At 37.1% G+C, this 13632-nt stretch overlaps 1 protein-coding gene across 1 annotated transcript in view; it reads right to left on the bottom strand.

Moving 5' to 3' along the window:
• LOC139121547 (endophilin-A3-like) overlaps positions 1-13632 on the bottom strand; it is a 37754-nt gene that overhangs the window by 4966 nt on the left and 19156 nt on the right. The window contains exons 7-8 of the mRNA XM_070686545.1: positions 4084-4184; positions 1049-1152 (exon numbers count right to left, since the gene is read on the bottom strand). Of these exons, the coding sequence (XP_070542646.1) occupies positions 1049-1152; positions 4084-4184 (205 nt within the window). The remainder of the gene's footprint in view (positions 1-1048; positions 1153-4083; positions 4185-13632) is intronic.

The following is a 13632-nucleotide window of genomic DNA, read 5'->3' as shown; positions in this document are numbered from 1 at the left end:
GTTCTATTATTTTCAGTTCTTTATCATATTGTAGCAGGTATTCAAACCAAGCATAAAATGTAAAGCAATACATACAGCAAATGTGTTACATGATAGCTGGAATATGTATGCAGACAATACAGTCTTTTCATTGTCTACATGTCATCTGTGGTGTTATGACATGCTTAGACACGTTTTGGAACAGACAATACTGTTAACTATATGAAAACAGCAACTGCAGCATCAAGTGTCAACTAGTATTATTCCTTTAGTTACACTGCTCATCCCTGGAATTTGGTCTACATATATTTGTGATTATTTCACATGGTGTTATTATGCTGAGTTTGTGTGTCTAGGGAAATGGCCTGGTAATTGTAAGCAAGGTGTGGGGAATATTGATATGCCAGAAATTTGGTACAGGGACTTAGTTTGGCACAAGCTAGGTATTGGCATAGTGGAGTGACTTTTCCGCACAAGCTACATGTAGGTCCTGGCAAAGTGGGAGTAACTGAGTGAGAGAACAATAGGAACTACTTGAAGGTTGGATTTGAGTCATGTACTGGCTAGACTTGAAATTCAAAGGAAATCCTCGACTTTTCAGTCTAAATTTAGACGAAGGTCAGCTCTGGCAGATACAGAGGAAATGACATTTACCATTTCAAGAAATTAATTTTTTTTCTGTGGAACGTGTTCACTGCAGAACAGTGAGAGTTTGTGAGATACAGTGAAGAGTTCATAGATATATACTTGATAGTCTTCAGTAGTTTAAGCTTGCAAGTACATGTACTTCATTTAATATGTTGAACAATAATTCTCATCAGTTCGGGTCATCCATATCAAATGTTAACTCCTTGAATTGACATGCACCTCATCACTGAGAATCTTCATATCTCGACAACTGGCATGCATACTACAATGACATGGCAACTGTTCTGGAATTTGAATGCTACATATCGACAACACACAGCGAGGTAACATGTTCAACAGAAAGTGCCAACTTGTCACCATTTACCATTATTATTATCGTAAACTCCTCAGATCAAACGTGACAAAGCAAGCCTTGACTTACCTATCTTGGAGCTGATCAGACAAGTTTTGTAAAATTTGCATGGACTGCTTGTGGTATTCAACTTGGGCTTCTGTTAACGCCAACAATTGACTCACTTGCTCAACCTGAAAATGATAACCAGAAGTGGGTTTCATTTTCCTATCCCTATTCACAGTTAAGGTAGAATGTGCCTCGAGGACAGACATTTAAACTTTTAACTGTTACAATACGGCTAGTTTTCAATCGGATTCGAACCCACATACGGCATCAGTCGCCTAGCTGAGAGGCCACAGACAGAACCACTCGGCTAAATCTCCACTCCCAAAAAAGAGTGGTTCAATAGCCGGCTAAGTTGTTACATTTTTCTGACTGAGACCGCTCAACACGTTGTATAGTTCGTGAAGCACTCACGCACGCATGCTCACTATCATACATCGCACATACACACTTTATCGAAGCCAAGAAACGAATTTCATCGCTTTAACTGGGCGAACGATAACCTCGGGGACAATTCTGTCCACCAGCAGTGTTACCAACCCAGGGTAGAAAATACGGCTAGTTTTCAATCGGATTCGAACCCACAACATACGGCATCAGTCGCCTAGCTGAGAGGCCATAGACAGAACCACTCGGCTAAATCTATATTCTATCTAATATTCTTTTAGCCTACCACTTGTAGGGGATCCTTTTGAAGCTTATGGAGTAAGTAAAGTTTTCACTCACTTAGTTTTGTGACAATTTGGAATTTCATTTTCTCCCATAGAGTTAACACAGGGATGGTGGCCATTTTGTATTTTAAATATTGGTAAATATTGGGTAATTTGTTTCTCTCGTACCAAAATTTGTACAGTGACCCCCTGGTTTTTATTCTTGATTGTGAAAAAGAATGGCGAAAAGTTTGCTTGAAAGTTTGAGCAAAAGTGTAGGTCTTTCATTTTCTAGGCACAAACTACCTTAAACTCTTCACCCCTTAAACACTGGTAATTTTTGGTATGATCTTATTGTCTTCTGCAATTTATTTGAAACACAGGCCCACCACACACATATTTAGCCCTTTCACCCCAGTTCCCTGTATAGAGGTCCAACTTTACCATAGAAAACAATGGATTTGGGACAAACCATGGTGGTGAAAGGGTTAAGGGAACAAAATCGCTCTTTTTTGACCTTTTTGTGATATCAAGAAAACACGGAAAGCTGGCATAAAGTCATTTAGCGAACAAAATGATGAGGGTACATAACTGCAAAAGTGTCAAAAATTACCCCATTTGCTGAATACCAACAGGTACTTTTGTTTGTGGCTTCTAGACAAAATGGATTTTTCCTATGCTGACTTGCTTTCCTATGACAGATAAACACTGCCACAATGTAGGGGAAAGCTACTATCCTAATTTACATGAAAGGCACCACCAAGTAAGATATCATTACAAACGCTTGCATTAGGTCCAAACTTTTATACTGTATGTTCAGCCATGTATGGTGAGAGTTGTGCACAGAACTTGATTGTTTGGTACAGACCATAAAACGTTTCACAGAATGTTTAATCTCATCTAGCTGCAAGCAGAGTTCAGGTTGTGAAGAGTTGACCGGTATTTCAGTATTTTCAAAAAATAAAACAACACAAACTACTTTTCATATCAAAACAAAATTTATGAAAAAAGCTCAAAAAAAGGGTGACCTTGTCCCTTTAAATGCTGACATGGTTTCATAAAATCTAAAATGCATTTCATATTTACGAGAAGCAATACATAAATTCATGCAGTCTGAAATAAACACAAATAGAATTTGATACATCATACACTCTTTATATAATCTATAAATAACTGAGCTGGAATCGTTCCAACTACGGATACTTTTGGAAACGGGCTGAAACTTTTAAGTGCCAGGCTCAGGGTAACCAGAGAAGCCTATTTACACCATACCATACCATACAGGACAAGTCATGTGAGTTTTACAATGAAAGAATCCTGTAAGATGTTTGAGATAACACGGTGATAAATTGTAACAGCAATTATCATCAAACAATACAAAACAGAACTGCCTACAGAACGATGACCTCGGAAAAGTCATTAAAGGTTGATTGTGCCTGGGGTTCAGATACTCAGACTTTAAAACTTTTACGATACTCTTGTTCTAGCACTTGCCAGGGTCCATTTTGAAGTTTATGACAAGAAAAAGGTTTTCATCAGCTCACTTTTTTTGTGAAAATAAAAAATCTACTTTTCCCCATAGAGTTAACACATGGATGGCTGCCATTCTGAATTTCAAGTATCGGGAAATATTGGGTAATTTATTTAATAGTACCAAATTTTACATAGTTACCCCTAATTTTTCATATTGATCTAAGAAGAGAATGGTTTAAAGTTTCCCTGTGGAAAGTTTGAACAAATTTAAAGTGTAAGTCTTTCAATTTCGAGGCGAATACGACCTTAAGGGGAACAATGTTCTGATTTCCGGTGGTGACTTGACTCCTCCAGGAAATGTCAGATGACAGGATGTATTGAATTAAATCCATTATTTCACAGTGTTTAACTAAACTGTGCTGAGTTACAAAGATTTACAGCAGGTTTCCTGGGGTTCACAGTTAAAAAATACATGTAGATTAATTTGAACATGACACTACTGCATTCTGGAATATATACGGAAGGCAGTGTTTGGAAAATATTATGAATTCCTTCACTTGTGGACATTTCCTTCTAATACTGTGGGGCAAATCTGCTAAATCCTATCAAAATAACGAATAGAGAATAAACTAGTAAATTTTCCTTCACACATAAATTGACGTTTTTACATTCCACCAGACTTTAATGTTTGACCGGACATCAACAAATGTATCTTCTTTTTCGTGTGTAGAAATTTTATAATGAAGAATCAATTGTTGAAATTGCATTTTACGTGTCCCTGTCAATTACACTATTCACAGAATTAGTTGGCTATCTAATGCTGACCTTTCGATAGCAAGCTTTGAAAAGCAAACAATAAACAATGGTAGAAATGGCACCATCTCTATGTCTGATTCATGGGCAGATTGACATGATGAAATGTACAGGGAAACTTACATCACTTGTCAGAAGGTTGTACATTCCATTTTCTGCCAACTCCTTGGATTCATCAAACTTCTCAGCAGCTTGACCAATTTCCTCTTCTGAGATATTGGAACCTGGAATGATTTGGGAAAAGCGACACTCCAGTTGAAGAGCTTTATCAGACCTTGGAATGCATTTACAAGCAGCTGTTAGAACGTTCAAGCACTTTCCACCATGCAAGCAGAACATGCAAGGGCTTCGGGGAAATACGGTACACTGTAACAAACGTCGATGTATATCTAGCAGCAATATGCATTGCTGTTTCCTCTGAGAAATGGTGGAGAAACTGTATGGCAATAGCTATCAAAAATGAATACTTCAGAAATAGTCATGCCTCTTCAGATTCTTTTTCAAATATATCATTGAGAATTATTTAAACATAGACAATATTTATTGGTTTTATCATCACTTAGCCAGTTAATAGCACAGCTCCAGACCGTAATTCTCATCAGAAACAGCAAAAAAATACACCCTGTACATGACATGAGTCAGTGTATGCAATACCTCAAGAAGCAGAGAAAACCTTGGCTCTAATCTCTACAAAGTACACTATCTGCTACTTGCATGCACTATTAAACATGCCTCTTCAACCAACACCAAATGTATATATCTGGGCTCTACAGATGTGATAATCAAAGTGTGGTACAAATCCCAAATTGTTTTGTCAAATAATAGTGCTGCAGCATGTATGCTTTGTAAAATAAGAATATCCTTAAGGTCAGGAAAATAATTAAATTGTTTCTTCGAATCACTGCTTTTACTCTGGTTAATTTGCAAATCTTTCTTGAAATTTCTTGAAACATGGGGTTTATTAAAGTAAAATAAAATGTGCAAATACTAGTATTAGACCCCACCTTGAGAACGTTGAAAAGACAATACTGCAATTGTTTGACTTTTAGGGCATAACGTTGTGCATATAGCATGTAGAAATGCTCAGAATTTGTTCTGTCAGCAGTGCCTGTATATGTAATTATGTAACTTCTCTATTATTGTGGACAGTTCGTAAAATCTAGACTCTAAATCATCAGTAGCAATGTGAATAGAGAGAGATTGTTGTAAAAAAATATTTTTTTAAATAATTTCGCTTGCCACCTCAGTAGCTTTTCCAAAACATACAAGGAACAATATTTTCTCCCCTTTAGCCTAATGTGGGCTATTTCAAGGGAGGGACATCTGAAATGAGCTATCCAAAGTTTTACCTAAATATGGGTATTACAAAGAGGAAGGGATTTCAGAGAATGATAAATGCCTTGTCTTCACAAGACAGAAATCCAAATGGTATGTACACTAACAGAATTAAAAATATCACTAGGTATTTGGTTGACAATTATTTTATTCTCATTGTTAGAATTTTGTAAAACTTGTGTTTTTCCTTTCTCTTCATATTTTCTGCTTATATTGTACAAAACAATTCATATAATATTATCAGATAATTGACTGTAAGTTTATTTTGTGTTACTATGAAAGCATGTTTTTGTAACTCCAAGTCAGAAGAAAGACAAGTGGTATTAGGAGTTACTTGAAAAAGCATAAACATTGTTTTTATGGGGCCATACAATTTATGAGGCTGACTGCACTGCATTGTTTGATGGAATGACTGAGAAATTACCATCATAGGATTCAAAGTCTCCAACTGAATGGAAAATTAAACGCTAAAATCCCATAGGTGTCTATCTCAACATTTGTAAGGGCTGTGAATTGTGACGCAACCAGCCCTCTTTCGCTGCAAAGCCTACATATAGATATCAAATCAGGCATCTGTGACAGTTTTAATACACAAGAGGGTTTGATGCCCTTGCAATATGGTGTCATTAAAATTAGCTGTGTGCTTTCTGTGAACAGACAGATTCAGTCAGAACTTGAAGATAAAGATTTGAGATTTGTACCACACTAATGATATACACTCATAAACTACCTAAATGTAAGCTCTACATAAACCCTTTCATTGTCTCAGTGATCGTAACAGTACTTAGCCCATGTGACATAACCAATGACTGACGTGGCCTTTAGTTGACCTCCTAGCCTATACCTTTCTACCCCTACACTCATTGAATATTGCAGTGTTCCTACTGTTTCAAGATTAAATGAGCCATTCCAAGCAAAAAATTGGGGTGAAAAGGTGACTAGGCCACAGAAGAGCCAGTGGTATTTGATTATCAATGTTTTTTTGCTGGGGATAGGATGTCTGTGTATATTGTTTGTGTTTTTACACCATCTACCTAATGGTGATATGACCTTGGCACAAACACTATTTGAGCTGCACGTATCTCTTGCAGAGAATAGTCCTGTATGAGATCCTATCCGGTCAACATTCAATTTTTGCACAACACAAGTGGTGCAACATAGATATGTGTGTGTGTGTGTGTGGTAAAACTGGCGACACTGACACCTGTGTGTGGAGCTACATGTACATACGGTGCATGTACTATTATTTGTCTTTGGTAAAGCTGGACATCATTGGAAATGTACAAGTTCATCGCTATTTTGGGATGATTTTGGATGGAATTTGGGCAGTACTTGATTTGTAACAACAAGACTTTATGAAAACAGCCAAAAGTATGATACTTTCCTTTTTACATTGCAAAATAGAGTACTGTTTATATGTATTGACTTTGGCATATCCTTTATAGGAATAATTGTCTTTTTTGCATGTGACAGAAATTAACAAACAAGAGTATCCTGTATTGCAAAAAGTAATAATCAACAAATTGTCTGGAATTTGCATATGATAGCCATACAGTGATGCTCTTCTTTGTACATTTATCAAATAATTGTCAAGTACAGAGGGGATAGCAATGCTTCACAAAGCATTGCACACACTATGGAGGGCATAATCATACGACAAATTATTACACTATTGGTAAATATCAAAATCTATCAGAACACTGAATATACAGAGACAAATAATTTTAAGATACTTCAAAGACAATACAGGGATAATGCATGCTTATACAATAAAATACGCATACAGCATTTTCTTAGCTGGTTTCATGTACACAGAACTGCTGCTTGTCAAGTCTACAAGTATCACATGTCCTGTACTGATCTCCAAATGTTACTTCAGATGAACTTTGCCCTGACATTAGCATGCAACACTGTAGCTGTTTTGTATTATCTTTTGGGTGACCTACGACCCAAGCCATAAATATAAAATGACTGCCACTCTGTGCATGGATACTTTCTGCTGCTAACAGTATCATCAGTTAGGCTGAACTATCCTCATTCTCAAATGGGTAACGAGTAATGGGCTACAATAATGTTTATATACCATGGTTCAAGTTGTTTAGTAAATATTGAGTCTTGAGTCATACAACAATATAATGATACTGTACAATTGGATTATGGAAAATTTGGAGAAAAATGAATTTTCATAGAAATTATACCAGTATATGACATGAGCAAGATGCAGAAATACATCAATAAAATAAACGAATAGGAAAGACACTCTGTACTTCTACCTATATTGTGTTCTTCTACTGTAACAATAATTATAAATATTTTAAATTTCAGGAACAGTGTCCTCTTAAAATTGAAGAAAACATTCTTAAAATTGAGGAACATAGGAAAATAATTTTGTACTTCCCCTAATGCTACTGTTGACAATTAAAAATTTGTTGTTAACAAAAATATGGATAGTGTCAGAAGGAACAAATGTGTGAAATACGCAACATCATAATTTTTCATTTTGGTCTAACACTAGCTTTTGAAAAGTGTTTTACTGTTTTACTGCTGGCGCAAATAAACTTGGAACACCGAAGTCCCTATATACTTAGGGAAACCGCTGGCGATTTCCCTATATCGCTAAGTGATTAGCCAAGCGGTATCGCTAGTGAGTTAGATCATCTTACACTTTGTTTATCGAAAACACTGCGGGGTGCCCATGCTGTGTCTCATTATAGACAAAACGCCTTAGCAGAGGCCGTTCATTTGTGCGTGAACGATGGTACAATAAAGAATTGACGTTTTGAGTAAAGTTACGTTGGTAAATTTCAATGACCAGGGAACCTACATCTGATTTTAGTCATATTGGCCCGAAATCAACTCGCCCGTTGTTTGAGTTTACACGTTCGTTCGTACCGCGTCCCCCCCCCCCCCTGTCGATTTATGGTGGTATAATCGAGACTGTCTATGATTTTATCAGTTAGAACAAAAATATTTCGATAGATTGACTAACACAACCAAAATTTTAAGCATTTTTCTTCAACTTTAAAAATAAGTCATCGCCTGGACATCGCCGTTTTCGTTGAAAATGCTCCATTATAGTCGAATATGAACGCTCAGGTTTACCTTGGCCGTGTACTGCCTGAGAGATGGCTACTTCTTTAGCTATTTTTTCAGTTTCGGTAAAGATATCGCCAACTATTCCTTTCAGTGCACAGTGCAAGTCTGTTTACGTTTGCAGGAAAAATATATCGTTGGCTCGCCCAACAAATTGAATTCGGGCGAGTTGGTATCGGGAATCTGGGTGGTTTGAAAAGGTACCCGTTTTGAAGCAAAATGTAGGTTATCAACATCATTGATGATATGCCTTTTTTCTCACGTGTTGTCTCATTTCTCTGTAATTTTTTTGGTGATGGCGATTTGAAAATAGTAATTTCTTGTCCGCTGATCGTGGCGATTTGATGTAGCTCTCAGAATCGAGTACGAAACGTCGACGTCACTGGCTAGGCTGCGGGCCATGCCGCGGGAGATCAGAAAACACATTTTCAAACTTTGGGTCAAACCAAGTTTACGTTCTCGATCGGATAACGTTGAGGTCAAACAAAAAAACAAAAAACAGACTTTGCCATAGCGATTAAAATCTGCAGCATTTCAGCGTTCTTTGCAATTGATGATATGATTGAAACCTTTTTATTTAGCCTGTCCTTTTTCATCGTACGTTTCTTGAGAATAGTATGTACCCACTTCAAGCGGATACCCCTATGAATAATGATATCATCTGTATGACGCACGCAAATAAATGTGATTGAACTATGACTTTCTTGTGTCATGTCAAGGCCGAGACTCGGACACGGTTTACGTCGCCTTTGCCTCTGAGGAGAGGTTTTCAGAAACAAAGCCGAGAAAAGGTCTAGCTTTATCTACGGTTTACTTTATTCTTCAAAATCACGAAAGCCGTCGATGGCGACCGTAGAGGTTATGGCCGACAGTTGGATGCTTGTAACATAGATTCCCCGCCACGCCACATGCGCCACGCCGTGCGCCAGCAACAAGTCGGACCATCCACGCTCGCGCTTTATTTCAACTTGATAATCAGCTGATACACTGAAATTCTCCGAAAACCGAAACCTTGCCAGTATTAGTTCTCACAGAATTTCGCTACGACATGTCGGATAAAAAAACGTCAGAGCCAGGAAGTTTTACTAGCAACTCGCATCGGTGCACGGCCGATAACATACCGGTAACGTACCGGTACAATTGGTTATTTTCACAACCGTCTATTCCTCACTTAGAATATGCATCTACTTTACACCGGTCGACAAACCATAGATCCTCGAGATACGAGGGTCTATGGACAAACCGGTTTCTTCGAAACGAAATTAGAAATTTAGCGACTTTGAATTTCACTCAAGGAAACACTGTCGCTTTGAATGGAAAATTGTCGAAGTACATGTTCGAGATATTACATCGCTCGATGGGTGTATTAAAAACGTGAATATCGAATAGGCCTAAAGGTCCATGTACAACATAAAAGAAAGAGACGCACATTTTAAACCTCAACGTAAGCTGATCACTTTATAAAATGAAAGTTAAAAATACAGATTTAACCACAATGCCGGGCGTAATTTACAATTTTTGTGAGATAGTGGAAATGACGGCATTTTAATATGATGACACGCCGGCACAACGAAACGAAGCCAAACGATAGCGAACTCCATGACAACACCTACCGTTTCTCACCTGCACCCTTTCTTCATTTTGAGGGAAAGTCTGTCAAAACGGTTGCTTCAACATGTTCCCTGCTCATCGAAATTTACCCAAGTAACTTTACTCAAAACGTCAATCCTTTCTTGTACCATCGTTCACGCAATTTGAACGGCCTCTGCTATGGCTTTTTGTCTATGAAACACAGTATGGGCACCCCGCAGTGATTTCGATAAACAAACTGTAAGATGATCTAACTCACTAGCGATACTGCTTTGGCTAATCACTTGGCGATATAGGGATATCGCCAGCGGTTTTCCTATGTATATAGGGACTTCGGTGTTCCAAGTTTATTTGCGCCAGCAATAATCAATACTGGGATACAAAATCAGCACAGTGTTGGTCTATTGCCAGACACCACATTAGTAGTGTATTTGGTCAGACTTACAAGCTTATATATATTACCATCTGTGTAATTTGGCACAAACAGTACATGACCTTCCCATCAGTCTTTTCTGATGAGAGTGAGAACCACTTTATAATGCTGTACTGGAATCTGATACTTGTAGACTTAACAGTTGACAGATTTGGAATTTACCTCCTGCTTTTAGTGAAGAAGTAGCAAAGGTGACAAGAAAAAACAGCATGGAAAGAAACAGAGAAAAGAACAGCATGTTAGCATCAGGTCAGTCAAAAATGAAACGCACAGAGAAGATTGCGACAATTTTGTTATATTAGGCAGCGATATTGCCTTTATATGCATATCAAATAAAATACGAAGTCTGCAAAGCAAAGGTTACTAATCTAACCCTGTCACCCCCACTAAGTGGTTTCACCCCACTGTTATCAAGGGTGACATGGAATCTGTAAACTGAGATGTGGGGGTGACAGGGTTAAAATGTTTGCACACTTGCTTTCTGACAAGAACTCCTGAAAACACTGTAAAAGAGACATTATTGTATTACGGCAACAATCAAAGCTCAGCTTTCATTATTAACAAAAAGTGGCATGACAATTCTGCATAAGCCAAGCACTACATCATGCCAAATGATACATCTCCACAAGCAACAACCAAGATTATACCTTGTACCCATACAAACACTGCATTATACCTTGCTACCCATACAAACACAAAAGCATTAAAAATATACAGGCACTGGCAATTACAGTAATTCAATCCATTATCGAGACAGTGAATTGTACAATCTTAACAAAATAATTCTTCCAGTATCAAAACTGGGCGATCACAGTGTGGTTGTGTTTCATGACAAAACAAATTTTCTTAGGAATAGATATTTATGTGTTGCAAGAGATGCTAGGCTCTTCTCTGGCCTCCAATTCACAGGCTAGGAGTCCATTCAATGACCACTACAACTACACTATAGCTATCATCTAGCAGTAACATACCAACTAAACTACACCCATGCATTATTTCTGTGCTACTAAATTCCCATCAAGATGTCAGTGCATCAAAAACCATTCCCAGTTCTAAGCTCGCTACAATGTCTCTGTCACACAAGCACGTATGAAACTGCGACATCATTTCAGGCTGTGTGCAACTCAAAAAGAAAACTTCTTGAACGTTCAACGTTGAAATAGAAACCTTCACACCGGAAATCAGATTTGTAATTCTAGATTGTCGTATAATGAAGCGACAACATGGTCTGAGGTAGGTTTCTATTGGAACGTTTTTATCAAGGTAGCTTTTGTTTTTGAGAAAAATTCATCATATACATGTAGTAGGACTACTCATCCTCAGCATGTACTGTAATGCAAGTGTCGAGACATCAATTTGTTTTCAAAATTCTTCACAACAATCAAATCTTTTCATGTTTCACTTTCCTCTTTAACAGACTCTTTAACAGATCATGAAATGACTACCAGATGAAAACACATCGTAAAATTTCCATGTATGGTTTGATATCACATGTAATATTTTTCTGTATGTCCCCATACATTACAAACACGAAATCCAACAATTTGTTGGGTTTTGGCTTCTGAGACACAAATGCAGTCGATCTCACATCATAATAAATTAGCTTTATTCAAATTTGTCCGTAAATTTTATTTTGGGTTAAAATCTGTACTGTGATTTTGTTGGTAAATGAATCTATTGAAACTATTACTGTAACATCATCCAGCCAAGGCAAATATTAGTGCTGTGTTTTGCTATGTTCTTTAACTCATTGAACTTAGAATGACACCTGCAGACACATATCCTGCTGGTACACACTATTGTTACATTTACCTCCTGTTAGAGCAAGTAGAGTGGCAATTGATGAAGAGAACATGATATGAAGAAAAAGAAAAGAAATTGCATTAATTAATGACAGAACAGGAGTATAATGAGCTAAAATTGTCACATGTTCCCTCTGCAATGACGAGCCATGCCATGAGTTTAAGTCTTTAGTCTGGAAGTGACAAAGGTGTCTGACTTTACAACTCACACAGCGCTCATTGCATCAGGTACAGAATAATAATGACTAAGATGAATATTGACCTTTGAACTATAACACATGACCATCAATCATGATAGCTGATTGGTTGAACATGTCAGCTGAAGGTTTATTGACTACCTTCAGCTCCGACATCAGCGTTTCATACGTTTTAGCACCATCCCTCCACCTACATCAAACATGCTAACTACAGTCATCTGTTTTTCATGTGAGTTTTCTTTTGAAGTGACAAGCGTGACACAATATAGGTTCTCTTCAGAAAAATTATGTTTTGCACCAAGACAGCTGGAGTAAGAAAGTTTTAGGAAGATGCAGGCAATAGCTCAAAAAATTTTGAAAGGGTGCAAATTTTTAAGAACATTCAAGTCTGCAGTAGCAGTGACATTGACTTTTCTGTACTGTACTACATCGTAGTATTGGTAAATACAAAGTTCAAATGCAGTGTGTCAACTATGCATAAATTCCAGTGAAAAATAACTTTGACAGTGAAAGCACTCTGAGTAAAACCGATCAGTCTGGTCAAGAAAAGAAATTTGATACTATTGAAAGTTGTTATCGGTATTGACTATTTTTAATATCATAAAGTGTTTTGTATTTTTGGTGGTAATATACCTCACATTTGACCCTGCCTGATACAACAGTTCAAATATACCTGTCTCTCACAAAGAAATCAGAATGAAATGAAACTATGATGAAACACTATACACAGAATTTTGACTGGTTTTGAAATGGAAACAAAACTGATGACATCTTTCAAAACATTCAATGATACTGTTACAGTGAACACGGCAAATTCAAAACTCTATTCCTTTTCTACATTATATTACCTTACAACCACCACTAACATGACAAGCTGTTTTACAACCACTACAAATACGACCAATTTTTCTAATGAATGCAACTAACTTGTGAGGGTGAAATTCAACAGTGGTAATTATTTCCTCAACTTCTATCAAATTTTATTCAATATTTTGGAGCTATATCACGGTGATTGTTTTGGACATTCTGAACAAATTTCACGTAAATGAAGACAGTTTTTTATTTTTGATAACATTTGAAAGTTGTTAATGACAGCTTGCGTATATCAACTAAATAAAAATATGCACCACAACTGCACAAATGCGTTATGCAGGGATTTGGGAGATTTCAGTTTTTGAACAGTGTAAGAAAACATTTAAAATGACGCACGATTCTTCATCAT

Source organism: Ptychodera flava, chromosome 21 (genome assembly GCF_041260155.1).
Source record: "Ptychodera flava strain L36383 chromosome 21, AS_Pfla_20210202, whole genome shotgun sequence".
NCBI classification, from domain to species: Eukaryota; Metazoa; Hemichordata; class Enteropneusta; family Ptychoderidae; genus Ptychodera; species Ptychodera flava.
The sequence above is the reverse complement of the archived record's forward strand: the minus strand, read 5'-3'. Positions and strand labels throughout refer to the sequence as shown.